Raw genomic sequence first — 14276 nt, forward strand, 5'->3', positions numbered from 1 at the left:
TACCTGGGGACCTTGTGGTTGTGAGGTGATGCCATGAGGTCTATGTCTGGCAGACCCCATTTGTTCACCAAGAGCTGAAACACTCCTGGGTGGAGAGACCACTCTCCGGCATGCATGTCCTGACTGCTTAGAAAGTCTGCTTCCCAATTAAGGACTCCTGGTATGAATATTGCCAAGATGGCCGGAAGATGACCGTCTGCCCAAATCAGAACCTGTGTCACTTCCTTCATGACTGCATGACTTTGCGTGCCTCCCCGATGATTGAGAGCGGCCACTGTAGTCACGTTGTCGGACTGGATCTGGACCGGCCTGCCGTGGAGCAGGTCCTGTGCCATAAGTGCTTTGTATACTGCTCGCAGCTCCAGAATGTTTATTGGCCCGCCACTGCCCCCCATCTGCAAAGACTGGCGTCCGTGATGACAAGCACCCAATTTGGAATCCAGAATGGGAGCCCTTTGTCTAGATGATACTTTTACAGCTACCAAAGGAGAGAGAGACAAACCTCTGGAGAGGTAAGGATCCCCTGGGATCTTATTAGCGGATATTGTCCGTTCCACCTGGAGAGAATCAATCTCTGCAGAGGCCTGGAATGAAACTGAGCATAATGTCGAAAGTGGATACCATTGATCGCAGGACCTGCATCGCTGATAGAATGGATACCCTTCGCTTGAGCAGTTTGCGTACTCGCAATGATAGGGCCACAATCTTGTCCTCTGGTAGAAACCCCCTTTGTACCTGAGAATCCAGAAGTGCTCCCAGATGTACAATCTGCGGTGTTGGAGATTGGAGATTTCTTCCTATTGATGATCCAGCCATGCTTTTGTAGGCAGGCTATGGTGAGTTGAAGATGGTGTTGTAAAACAACTGGAGTTTGTGCCAATATCAGAAGATCGTCCATAAATGGTAGTATTCTGATCCCCTGACTCCTGAGATAGGCCAATTATGACTGCCATTATTCAGGTGGCCGTTGATAGGCCAAAAGGCAGTGCCTAAAATTGGTAATGTTGTTGTAGAACAGCAAACCGTAGAAATTGTTGGTGGGATGGCGTAATAGGAACATGCAGAAACGCATCCTGAATGTCCAGGGAAACCATAAATTCCCCCGGCTCCATTGCCAAAATAATTGACCGGAGAGTTTCAATACGGAACTTGGGTACATGGATAAACCTGTTGAAGGTTTTAGATTTACAATAGGGCGATGAGACCCATTCAATTTCTGAACCAAAAATAGATTGGAACAACCACCCTTCCTTATTGCAACAAAGGAACCAGGATTATTACCTCTGCCTGCAGCAGGGAGTGAATGGCCTATTGAAGCGAAGGCCTTAACTGCACCTGATGGAGGATCTGTGCAAAAAAACTTCTGGGGAGGATGCCTACGGAAAGTGAGGGCATACTCCTGAGAGACCACTTCTCAGACCCAGGCTTCTGTTGTTGTTCTTTGGGGATGCATAAAATTTGTGGATTACTGGCATCGAACAACTGCTTTCCATCATTTCATGGTTTGAGAAATATGCATAAAACAGCCATTTGACACAATAAGTATCCCAAATACTTTCATTAGGGCCACTAATACACTTCTATAATGTTATCCTATATCACTGCTTTTTTTTGAAGTACAGGCAGATTTCCCCATTTTCACCAAAACTTATTGCAGGTAAACCCAGGGCAGAATTTTCATGTGAATGCCACATCACGACTTTCGCAATTGAATTGTGAGAAAAACGTGTGCGTGCATAGACGTGACAAGCGACATTCGCACACGAAGGGTGCGAAAACTTAATGTGCAAAAAATGTTCGCATTATTGCGGCTAATTGAATTCCCCTCCCCTCCCCCCCAGTCTTGCATGTTAAAGGTCTATGTACTAGGGCGACACAAGCTTAGTTTACCAGTTGCAGCTATAATTTCCTCATCTGTGCTCTTCTCAGAACATCCAATCAGGTCCAAGTTGTAAGACAAAATATCTTGAAACAGTTGTTTCCTGCTTAATGTGCAATCACGCATGTGCTGCCTAGAAAAAAAAGGAATGAATTGTCAACAGCAGTTTTAATAGGTTTACAGCTAATGGTGCAAAATCAAACAATGCACAAAGTGAAAAGCTGCTAGATGGTCATTGCTTACCACTGACAGTCATCATCGTTACAAGTGCCAGTAAGATCAAAGCGACAGAAAAAGGTTTTGGGTTCTATCATGTTGCTGTAAGACACAGAGCTTAGTAGTAATTTCTCCTTTGTACGAAAATATGGACTGAACCTGCAAAATACATAGCATTAATAACTAAATGTTTGAAATATAGTCCATTCACAACAGTGAAAAGGCATACACAGTCAGGCTTTTATCTTACTAACATAGGTCTCTTATTTATAAATGTAGAACCAAAACCAATCTGGACAAAAAAAAACCAAAAACAACAAATAGATAATGTAAAACAACCTGAGGCCCACATATTTTTCATAAGTAGCATTATTGAACATATGCAGTCACTGACATCTACTCCTGCATGAAGGCAGGGACAGCTCCTGCATAAACGCTCGCAATTAACATGGAGCTTAAAATAGGTTCTTAGTGCAGGTTTGGCCAAAAATGTATGCCCAACTAAGTAAAGGTGAACCTCATCAGATGTGTCCCTAACACATTATATACATGTATCCAGGACTTACCGATAATAGTGCCCATTCCAATGTGTAGACTGCAATACAAGGACCTACACGAATTACCTAGGGGTAGAATTTTTTTTTTTTATAAAATCAGGTTGTGCAGTCCAGCCATCCTTTACTCTGTATGCATGTATTTAATGTACACTTGAAGGTGAGATGACTCCGGTGTGGATTTGCATCCCTCTAACTTGTCACTAGGCGATTTTAAATTAGTGTAGGTCTTTGCATTGCAGTATACACATTGGAATAGCACTATTATAGGCAAGTCCAGGATTCATTTAAATAATGTGTTAGTATTAAGGATGTTAGGCACCCACCTAATGAGATTCACTATGACATGGTAGATGGGCAGACATTTTTAGCCAAACAAGCACTAAAAACCTATTTCAACTGCATGTTAATTGTTAATAAACAATACATTTATAATACACTCTTATCCGTATTCTTAGTGCTTAGAGTGTGCACCTGCATTTTTGTTTCTTTTTCTGCAAGGTTTTTAAAAAGTCACAGCTTCTTTCTGATTACAATTGTATCAAAGATGTGTTTTATTACTGGGCAACATAAACAGACACGAGAAAGTAATTTTAGTAATACAAACCACATATTCAAAGGTGTTTTTTTGTAGTTATTTTGGAATTGGTGCAATACATCTGTGGGGGCACAACACTACTTCTGTGAAAGATCCTTTTACTGTAGATTGAAGAGATTTAAATGAATTCTGACTGTGCACTCCCAGGACTTTGCTCCTGGGGTCTGTTTCAGCACAAAGCTAATCTACAAGTACAGGTTTAAGCTGGGTACACACTGACAGATATATTAGCCAATCGATTGGCCAATATATCAAGTGCCCGTCGGCCAGTGTCTGAACGTAGTCGTTCACAGACATATCGCGTCGGCTGTGTAGCACAGCCAGTGGACAGATATATCTGCAGATATATTTATCCATCGACAAGTGTGTACGGGCGATCACATACAGCGGCAGCAGCGGGACCTGCGGCTGCCTGGCAGATGGTCGTTCAGTGTGTATGAAGCTATTTAATACAACGCGCTATGTGGGCATGCTAAGGATTTCTTCTTGCACCCCCCTGGGGATGCGAGGAGAAATCCGACCAAAGTGCCGGGCGCTCAGCTGTTTATCTATATAGCGCGAGCACGGTGCTAACAGCCCCGCGCCCGGCACTTTGGTCAGATGTTCCCTAGCATTCCCGGGGGGGGGGGGGGTCCGAAGAGAAATCCTTAGCCTGCCCAAACAGCGCGGTGTATTGAATAGCTTCGGGAGCTCCCTCCTGTCGCTATTAAACATCGCACTGAAATCCCCCCAATGAAAGAAGACTGAAAGAGCTGGGAAATTAACCTTCAAAGTTATGCAATTAAAACCACTTTCAAGTCCATGCCTAGCCAACCTGTGGCTCTCCAGATGTTTTGAAACTAAAAGTCCCAACATACCCTTCCATGGATCAGCTGGTAAAGCATGCTGAGGAGAGACAGGTTGGCCAGGACTGTTCCAGGCCATCTTGCATGCAGCTAAAAAGGAAGAAACCGCTTCACACCAAGTGGTCTAAATTTTCTAAATGCTGTGGTAATTCTTGACTAAAATAATTTTTTGAGAGCCTATTTTCTGAACTAAAATGGCAGAAAAACCATTAGCTTGAAGGATGGCCACCGTGTTAAAGCTTTCCGAGGCAACTCAGGTGATGAAAGGGGCCATAACTTAGATGTGTCCTCCTACATATTTCCTGCAGTCACGCTAAAATGCCGCTGTCGGCACGCCAGGTCCCTTGAGACGCTGCTAGTGTTTTTGTCAAAAATATGCTTAAGTTTCAATGTGATGCGACTAGGACGCACTAGCAGACTCTGCCAATTAGTTTGATATGTGACACTTGTATATATCTGTGTGCGACAGTCTCTGAATCTGTGTAAAAAGTGCCTCTGCTTTTATCATTCCAATTTCTTTATGGTTCATATACAGACTCAGGTGCACACAGATATACAAGTGTAACATATCAGCTGGTGCTTCCGGCAAAATAAAAAAAAAAAAAAAAAAAAAAGACACCCGACGCTAGCAGAGTAGCACGAGTCCTGGCAGTTCACTCGCGGTAGGCAAGTCGCGCTGCATGGCTTATTGACGCTAGATGTATGTGGACATCTCTGTAAGAGATCGAGTGGTAGAGGCAGACACCACATGCTGGGCTCTCTGCCATGCTGAGACAATCATTGTATGAAGACAGTCTGACAGTCCAGCACGACACGAAAATGTCCTCCACCTTGCAGTTCCAGAGCTTTCATATTGACTGCCCCATCAGTCTACCAGTTCTAGATGGAGGGGCCACTGCCTTGAGTGAAGGGTTTGTCTGCTGAAGAAATCAGCTTCCCAGTTTTCCACTCAAGCAATGAAAACACTTACGATAGCTGGAACATTTAGCACCACACAATGCTTACAAATGGTCTCTTTCATAGCCAGTGCATATTTGGTGCCCCCCTCAGAGTTACGCAAGGCATTGCTGTGGTGGTTGTTGGATTAGAACTTTATGGGCATTCTCCACAAGAATTGGCAACTCTCGACAGGAGTGTTGAAATTCACTTTAAGCTGCAGTACTCCTCTGGAGCCCAAAGACACTAACTGTGACTGAAAGTGAAGTGATTGAACATGTTGATCGTAAGGACTCTACCTTGAACCTATACACCCTCAAAAAGGACTTTATAGGATTTCACATTTAGAATTGGACAAAAAGCCATCCAGCTTAGTCACTTATTTAAAATTGAAAACAGATTTTGCCGTAATTTTTCGTTATTAAACATTTATATCATTATAATTTGTGCTCAAATTAAAGGTGATCAACGATTGCTTTTAGTCCAAATTTTTCCTCAACAAAATTAACACTGGTAGAAGGGAGCCACCTTGTGTGTACAGACGGTATAACTACTGCCCAGCATTAGACAAATGCTACACTAGCACTGAAACTATAATACTTAATCCCTATGCGCCTTACAAGGCTAAGAAAACAAAACATTTACAGGTGAATGTGTACTGCGGTGCTCTTCACTCTAGTGATGAATGCTACTATAAACCTATGTCGACAAGACAGCTTGAATGTTTGATTTCTGTACAGACAAATATGATACAGGTGACCCAAACCACAAAGTACAAAAAAGCAAAGCACTAAAATAATTACCGTATATACTCGAGTATGAGCCGGTACCCCCTCGGCTCGAGTGAAGTGTAGCGCTGACCGGACGGAGTTCGATCAGCGCTACACAGCACATACACACAGCCGCCGGAGCTGGCAGCTGTGTGTTTGCTGTAATCCGCAGCCGCTGAGAGTCTGTCAGACTCTCATCGGGGGCACTAAAAGGGAGGATTACCACTGGGGGGTACTACCAGGGGGAGATTACTACTGGGGGCACTAAAACGTCTTCTGGTTGAGGAAGGGCCAAAAGGAACCATATGGGTTTTGGAACAAGGAATTGGTTTAAATAAAAACCTAACCTCCTCTGTGGAAGGGGAACTGGGTTTTTCACATCGGAGGCCAGAGAGTCCTTATGGAAGGCCAGAGGGTGGGCTGCCTTTCCGACATTGACTGGTAGCCAGGTGGAAAAGAATTGGTGGGTGTCCCTTACCCAGGCGTCCCAGGTTGTTTCCAGCGCCAGATATCAATGAGGCACAGAGTGCCGTCCACACTGGGAAATCCCAGGTGGGGAACCACCCCATCATGTCATAGACTTATCAGCTAGTTTAGGAGCTTGGCAGCAGACAATGGCCTCTGGATTTGGGACTTTTTGAGGAAGAGCACTGAACTCTACAAGAGAGCTGACCTCTCGCCTTTCCTTTGGACCTTGAAGCCACCAAGGAAAGCAGTTTTAGAAGCAGCTACTATGGCAATATCTTATCCAGCTAGAGAGACTGACATGACCTGAGAAGGGGAGAGCCTCCAAAGCCTTCTTGGACTCACTGTCCGCTCTCTAGGAGCAAATCCAGAGCGCCTGTCTAGCTTCCACAGAGAAGGCAGACACCTTTGAGGATAAGATTCCAAAATCAATACCAGCCTCACCAAAGTAAAATCCAGCCTCCCTGATAGTATCCACTAGGGAGAGGAGGTACAACTGGTGAGCTCCGGAGCAGAGTCCATTCTCCACGGAATCTGCCCACAGACCGAGAGTTTTGGCAACCCAGTCCGAAGCAAGAGCTGGGAATAAGGCACCGCTGGAATGACTAAAAATGGATTTAAAGGATGTTTTCTAACTTTCTGTCCGTGGGGTCCTTAAGAGGCCTCATTGGGAATGGGAAGTGTGGTTGACTTCACTAACTGAGCAATGTGGGCATCCACTGGAGGAGGAGACTCCAATCTTTCCGAGGAAGTGGATAAAAGGACGAGAACAGTTTAGACACTATATTTCGGATTAGGATGCAACCAGGCTTCCACCAAAATATCCTCCAGCAAAGCAGAGGTAAAAACCACCGGCTCCTTTTTTCATTTGAAGAGGGGCGCTTTTCCGAAGCCAGAGAGGCATCCGAATCCTTAATAAGTAAAGCAGACCTAACTGTTTCTACCAATGCATCATTAAACTTGAGCTAGGTGCTCGTCATTAGCCGAGGCGCAATCCACCTCTGGGATAACTCATTCTCTTCCAAGGAGTTGTCAAACTGGGAGTCATAGCCAGAATGGAGAGCCGTAGAACTCTCTCTGTGAGGTGCCTTGTGTTTAGCTGGGGGCTCACCTAACCCTGGACTGATTGTGCCAAGCCCTGAACTCAAGCTGGTTCCCGAGGGGGTCGGTTGCTGGTCCCCGAGAGAAGGGTGAGAAGATCCACCGGAAGCGGCTGATGAGGACAGGGCTGTCCGGTAAGCTGCTACCCGAGACGCCTGCTCCCGCATGGCAAGCGACAAGAAGGCTGCCCATGCAGGTTCCAGTGGGGTCACCACCTCTGCAGAACACAGGTCACAAAGGCCAGTGCGATCCTGAGCAGAGCATGTGAAGTATTCTTTACATTCCTTGCAGGTATAAGAGCAAAGAAGCCCCCTCGTCTGGGAAGCGAAGAAGTTACTGTGTGCTATTTCATTTACAGTGACAAAGTGGTGCGTGTGTGTGTGTGTGTGTGTGTGTGTGTGTGTGTGTGTGTGTGTGTGTGTGTGTGTGTGTGTGTGTGTGTGTAATGAACTGAGAATACCATGAAAAAAAGGATAAGTGGTCTAGTGGAACTAAATTACTGTAAACCCAAAGTAAATAAATAAGTAGGTAGTGTAAGAAAATTTAACTCCTAATCTGCCGATATAGTGCAGGCAGTAATGTGTTATAAGGCACTCCTTAAGCTAACAATTCAGTGGAGGACAAATGATCAATAGCAAATAGCAATAACCACCTGAACTTCGAATAAGAAAAATAAAAAATAGCTGAAATGTGAAGCTGGACTAACTAAACTAGCAACAGTTCAGATGCTCAGAAATAATTAGATATAAATATAACAGGCACAATAGGCCTAACAACCAAACACCAATAGGTGAGGAAGGGTATTAGAAAAAACAGGATTTTGGTACTTACCGATAAATTCCTTTCTCCGATTCCACAGGGGACACTGGAGTTCAAGACAGTGGGGACGTCCCAAAGCCAACCTCCCGGGTGGGAAGCGCGGAGAACATGCCGACCCTTCGGCCAACCGAACAGGGACCGCGTAGAACTGGAGGTTCAACGGAAGGCAAGAGTTGAGAATCAAGTGTCGTGAGCCAGGAGACAAACAGAACTCCTTGCAGAACAGACACAGAATACCACAACGTACAGTAATCGAATGGAATAAGCGGCTAGTGAGAAAACACCCTCAGATGAGAAGCATCAGAACACTGTACACTCAGCTGAAAACAGACCAAGCCAGACTGTTGGGAGCAGAGAACTCCTACCCGAATCCATAGAAGAAGGGCAGTAACCCGAAAAGAAAACTCGAGAAAACTGTACCAGATTCAGGAAGTTGCCACATTTTGCAGATAGCAGAATACTAGCACTGCTGGACATAACTCATATAGATACAAGTATAACGATACCAATCTACAAAAACAGAGCTGATCCTGTCCACAGACTCCTAACAAAGAGTATACAGGGAGGTAAAAGTCAAGGCCGAACAGTCGCCCTGAACCATTCTGGAAGTCCAACTACTACAAAGTTGTTAACCAGCAGAAGGATGAGACCATAGAAATCTCCAACGAGTGGAGATCACCCTGGGCATGAGGCCGAGGCGGCTTCGAGAGGATTGAGATTACAATACCTTTCAGAGGGTCAGACCGCAGTACAACCCATTCTGAGAACAGGAATAAACCAGCAACTGAAACCCTGCCGCTAAAAAGAAAACATGCACTTCCATCATGTTGGAAGATGTCTAGGTAGTAGCAACTGCTGGCCTGAACATAGTATGAAAACAACCAGGAAGATACCCGTTAGGTACCTGTCAGTATGATAAAAATATTAACAGTTACTGAACAGGAAACCCACCAGGCCCCCTGAGTGGAACATAGTGACTGTCACACTTCTATGTAAAGATGTGCAGTAGCCCAGAGATGTGCTTTGGTCCATAACGCCAACAGATTCTAGCAGAATTGGGTCACTAATCTCAATGTTGTAACGATGCACCCACACTCCAGGAAAATTCTAAAGTGTAGAGCCAACTGATTAAAAGAGCAGATGGCTGCTAGGAGGCAGTAAGGGAGAAGAACTCTATGTATGTCAGGTTACATGAAATAGGAGCCTCTACCGAGGCATTAGTGGGTAAGCTCTCACCTGTGAGCGACCAGAAGCCCTCTGGCCGAAATGTAGAATGTCACTGACCTGTTCCAGCGCACAGCAACCCGCCACATTAGGAATAGAGAGTAGCTTCAGTGGGCTAAGACCAATGCCCTACAGCACGTACTTCAGTCTGGACATGTGCAGTAGAAAATACTGTGGAAACTAACCAAATGTCAGTGGAGACAAGAAGGTCATAAAACAGGACTCTATACCTGAGCCTGTTCCATTAGAGACGTGTATTTGCATAGCCGTGGTAGACTATAGTTATACCCCAAAAACGGTCTACTAGTTTAAGTATATTTACATAACTATTTAGAATGGTGAAGTATGCATTATGGGCGTCTTATTAAATAAAAAATTATATGAGAAAGGCTGGAGACAGCCTGATGTGCGACCAGCTCTCTCGGGCACATTCTAAAAACTGGGGCTGATGGGGCATAGAGGGGGAGGAGCCAGTCACACTTCTAAATTATTTACAGTGCCAGGCTCTACTCTACCACCGTCTATACCCCACTGTCTTGAACTCCAGATTGAGGTATAGGGGAAGCAGGAGGTCCTCTCTTTGTGCAGGCAGTGCTGTGAGGTAATTTGGATGCTCAGCGTCTGGGAGTGGGAGGAGAGAGGAGCCATTGGCGGGGAGCCCAGTACAGGAACCAAAGGGTGGGGGTGGAGAGAACAGGGTAAGGCTCCACCTCCTTCTGGCCTACCCCAGGGACCTACCACCTAATAATGGCACCCCTGTTGCAGCTGTATCCCTGGTGGTCTAGTGGTAGCACAGAAAGACCTGTGCACTCCTGCTAGGTACCACCGCCGGCTGCCCATCCCGCCGGCAGCATCAGCTGCTAGTAAGACCCCCCCAAAGTGTAAGGAGCCGCTTACCTGCCCTTTCTTCCAGCCGCGGCCCTCCCTTGTGCTGAGGAGGCGGCCGATGGCACTGACTCTGTTGTCAGCGTGCCAACCACTAGAGGGGGGTGATGAAGCGGCAGCGTGTAGCGCTTACAGCTGACAGCCCAGAAGGGAGGAAAAACAATAAGTTAAAAGGGGCTGCGGTGTCCAGGGTCTTGCAGCTCCACCTATACCAACAGTCCCAGTGCCCTCCCCTCCATTGAATGAAATAAAAAGAATAAATGCCTGTGAAATATTATGGACTTTTTTTTTTTTTTTTTTTTAGGAAGCCACCATAGAGTACATGCCCTATAAAAAAATGCACAAGGACATTAGGGACTGGATTATCCCATATATACACAGTATTATTTTTCTTACCTGTAAGATTTAAAAGCAAGAAGTGGACTGCGATAGTGACCAAAAGGCAATGGTTTTGCATCAATCTGTTTTGTCTGTGTTGTAAATAAATCCACCTCCACTGGTATTTCCTGGAAAAAAAAACAGAATCAACTGTCATTACTGAAATATCAAAATAATTCCTCAACAACTACTAAAAATTATAACAAAAACGTACTGTGAAGCTCATTAACACCACTTTGGAGTCCTAATGTAAAAAGTGTACACATGCAAAATAAGCACTGTAAACACTTATGAAAGGAATAACAAACGGTAAGTAGTACTGCAACACCAAGATGTATTTAAGATAATGTATGCCAAATACCCTAATCAAGTCAGAGATTAAATTTGTTCAGAAATTTAAAAATTATTAAATTGAGCCCAAACAAAGTCTTTTAAAATAGCTTTTAAATTCAGGCAATTTTGGGTGAGCAAAATAATTTGTTTTATTCCTCCATTCATTTGAATAGGTACTCCATTTACAAAGGGTGCAGATGGACCACTGAAATGCATGGGAAATGCACACACAAACACAACAAAAAATTAATTTAAAATCGGTTGGCCAAAACCCTAAAATTCTGCCAAATGTTTGTAAATGCTCATAGAATTCAATAAGTTCTTAAATGGAAATCTGAAAATGAAGCATTCCTAGGAGAGGGTTACTACTGATCAACAAGGAAACATTTGTGTTGACTCTAATCACAGGCAGGTAGCTAAGTACTTTTAAAAGTTAGTTTCTGTATTGTTTAATAGTTTATCACCTGATGACCCGTGTTTTATCCCTAAACTAGGATATGCCATATATGTGCTAAATAACCCAGTTCCAATTACAAACAACAAGGCCAGGAATTAATGCACTCTAAAACAAACTGACAATCATATCAAAAGCCCAACATTATGGGCTTAGTCCAATTAGGTCAGAGTTTGCAAGTGCAAGTTTTTTGTTCATGAAACTCGCAGACATTGCATGAATGTGCGCACCCGAGAAATGATAGCTCCAATTAGAAATACCAATTTGCAGTAGCTGCAGCGAGGTTGCGCAACTTTTCTACCAAATGAGACCACGGTGAAGAGCATAGAAGTGGGAAAGACCACCCTGGACCCTAAAAAGTGAAAACAGATAGCAGGACCATATAAGAGGCTATTACTGACCATAAGGAAAGTACTAGAGGTTTTTAAAAGGTGTCAAATGTTTATTTTTGCACTTCTTATTAATTAAAAAAAAAAAATGCTTGTTATTTTTCCACAAACTAAAGTCTTTCTAGCATTTTGGGGTACAGTGAAAGGTCTTGTAAGTAGAAAGTTGGAATAAACACACCTCTAATCTGCAAGTTCAAAAACCCCTCTCTCATCAATACATTTCCATATACCTGTCCCACATAATTTACACATCCACATACCTGTAATACATCATTTACACTTCCATATGCCTGTCCCACATAATTTATACCTCCATATCCCTGTTCCACATCATTTACACACCTCCACATACCTGTCCCACATCATTTAACCCATTACTGAGCTTTTTAAAGAAATTTACCTGAAAACTGACAAGTCTTTATTGACCAAATTATGCTATTTAAACCCCACCAAGTACATGATTATTCATTGGGAGAAAAGCCACAAAGGTTATTCACTGTGTTCCCATATTTTTACCTTAAAATAAAGTTTTCCTACCTTCTCACCTACTCAGGGGGCTACGCACTAAAAAACATGAATTTCCTCTGAAAATGGAAAGAGTTGGATTGCAATGGAATTCGCAGAGCGAGTTCACCATGAGAACATCTCACCTAATAGAAAAGAGTCCTATGTGTGACCATAGTTCTATGCAACATATTTAGTGTGAGATTTACTATAATATGAAAAGCGACTAGGACAGTTTAAAATGAAGCATAGCGCTGTTTCAAAAATAATCACCTTCCCTGACGAGAGTTTGTCCTGAGACACTAGTAGTGCATCACCCTTTGAAAGTAGCTCTGTTAAATTACGAGTGCTGGAATCCAGTCTCCTAAACTCATCAATATTTAATCCCAAAAAAAGTTCTGCTCCCTCTTCTGCCACCTTGGAAGGCATGCTAGAACTCTCTTTAGAAGGAGTAAGTTCTGCGTGCTTTAGGTTAGGTTTAGTAAGAGAGTTTGAGTCCCGGAATGACCTCCTCCGTTCTTTAACAGATATTGCCAAAACTTCATCTTCAAGCTCATTTTCCTCCGTGTCTATGGTTATTTTGTCCTGAGAGAGGTCATGAAGAGAAGGCTGTGGGAGTACAAATTCTGGCTGCTCTTCTACCACAATGGGAGGGTGTACAGCCTGCTCTTTTTTCGCTTGCATTTCTTTAAGTTTTTGAATTTTAAGAGCGTATTCCTGTTCCAGTTCCTGCAGTCGTTTTTTCTCCAGCGCAATAGCTTCCGCAGATTGCCTTTTGGGGCTGCCCACCAGGCCAGTATCCGGTTTAAATATTTTATTTGCCTAAAAATAAATATAAATTTTTATCCTGATGTACATTTAATTATAGTTCAGAAAAAATATATACACAGTGTTACTGGTTTATGAATATATAACCAAGATTTGTTGAATAAAAACAAAAAAGTGTAACAGGGTGGGAAAATTAAACCACAAACACCCAAAAAACGAAACTATATTAATTTTAAATAATGTCTAGAGCCATAAATCACAAAGGACATGTGCTTTTTGTGAAAAAAATATGCAATGGGTCCTAGAGCAGCGTTACAACTTGTAGACTGTACTGTAGAATGAGCCTTTTTATGTAGGGTTCACACTTTTGTTCAGTCTCACTCATTTTAATAGTCATCTCAAAATTATGTACCAAAGAATGAATAAATACTGTTTCAACATACAACAATACTGCTAGGCTCCAGTTTTCGCTTCCCCAGCTCCTGACTAGCCAGTGCTTTTGCCCGTGCAATTTCTTCTCCATATTTTAGAGCAAGGCTTTTTTTTACTTTAACTCTGTGCTGTACTTTAACAATCTAAAAAGAAAAAAATTGTTTAGGCACAAGATGTTCCAAAATTTCAAAAAAGGTAACAAAAGCAAACACGCAAAATGTTATGACGTACGATTGAAAATATAACCCTAAGTATAATTAACGCACCAACTTTAGAGAGGAGGAGTTTATAAGTCAGACATTAGCACATTCGAGTAATACCACAAGCATGGTCAAAGAACGTTAAAGCATTACAGATAAGCCAAGTGTTTTGTGTTTGGAGCTAAACAAAATGTGTTTCGAATTAAAAAATTCACACCTGTTCTTGCAGCCTCTCCAGGAACATCTGATTTGCATTCAGGAACTTCTCAGTTGCATGTAGCTGCTCAGTAAGTCTGGTGATCTTTAACTCTGCGGTTTTGATAGATTCTCTCTTCTTTTCCTCTTGTTGCAAAAGATTTTTTAGGAGAGACTCATCCTTTAAAAGGAGCATGCTGTTTAAATACATAAAAAAAAATTGATTTTTAGATTCTCTTTCGGAAGACAATTACATGTTTAATAGCTTACTAGCTGCAGAGAAAGGGTTAAAACTATTAAAGCAGTGTGAAATGTTTGTGTGTAAAAGCAT

General features: G+C 43.0%; 1 protein-coding gene across 1 annotated transcript in view; it reads right to left on the minus strand.

Annotated features, from left to right (window-relative positions):
* ZFC3H1 (zinc finger C3H1-type containing) overlaps positions 1–14276 on the minus strand; it is a 134451-nt gene that overhangs the window by 63021 nt on the left and 57154 nt on the right. Inside the window, exons 13-18 of the mRNA XM_088452529.1 lie at positions 13968–14142; positions 13562–13693; positions 12624–13172; positions 10689–10798; positions 2123–2254; positions 1891–2012 (exon numbers count right to left, since the gene is read on the minus strand). Coding sequence (XP_088308655.1) covers positions 1891–2012; positions 2123–2254; positions 10689–10798; positions 12624–13172; positions 13562–13693; positions 13968–14142 — 1220 coding nt within the window. The remainder of the gene's footprint in view (positions 1–1890; positions 2013–2122; positions 2255–10688; positions 10799–12623; positions 13173–13561; positions 13694–13967; positions 14143–14276) is intronic.

Source organism: Taudactylus pleione, unplaced genomic scaffold (assembly GCF_031769625.1).
Source record: "Taudactylus pleione unplaced genomic scaffold, aTauple2 ptg000038l, whole genome shotgun sequence".
Classification (NCBI taxonomy): domain Eukaryota; kingdom Metazoa; phylum Chordata; class Amphibia; order Anura; family Myobatrachidae; genus Taudactylus; species Taudactylus pleione.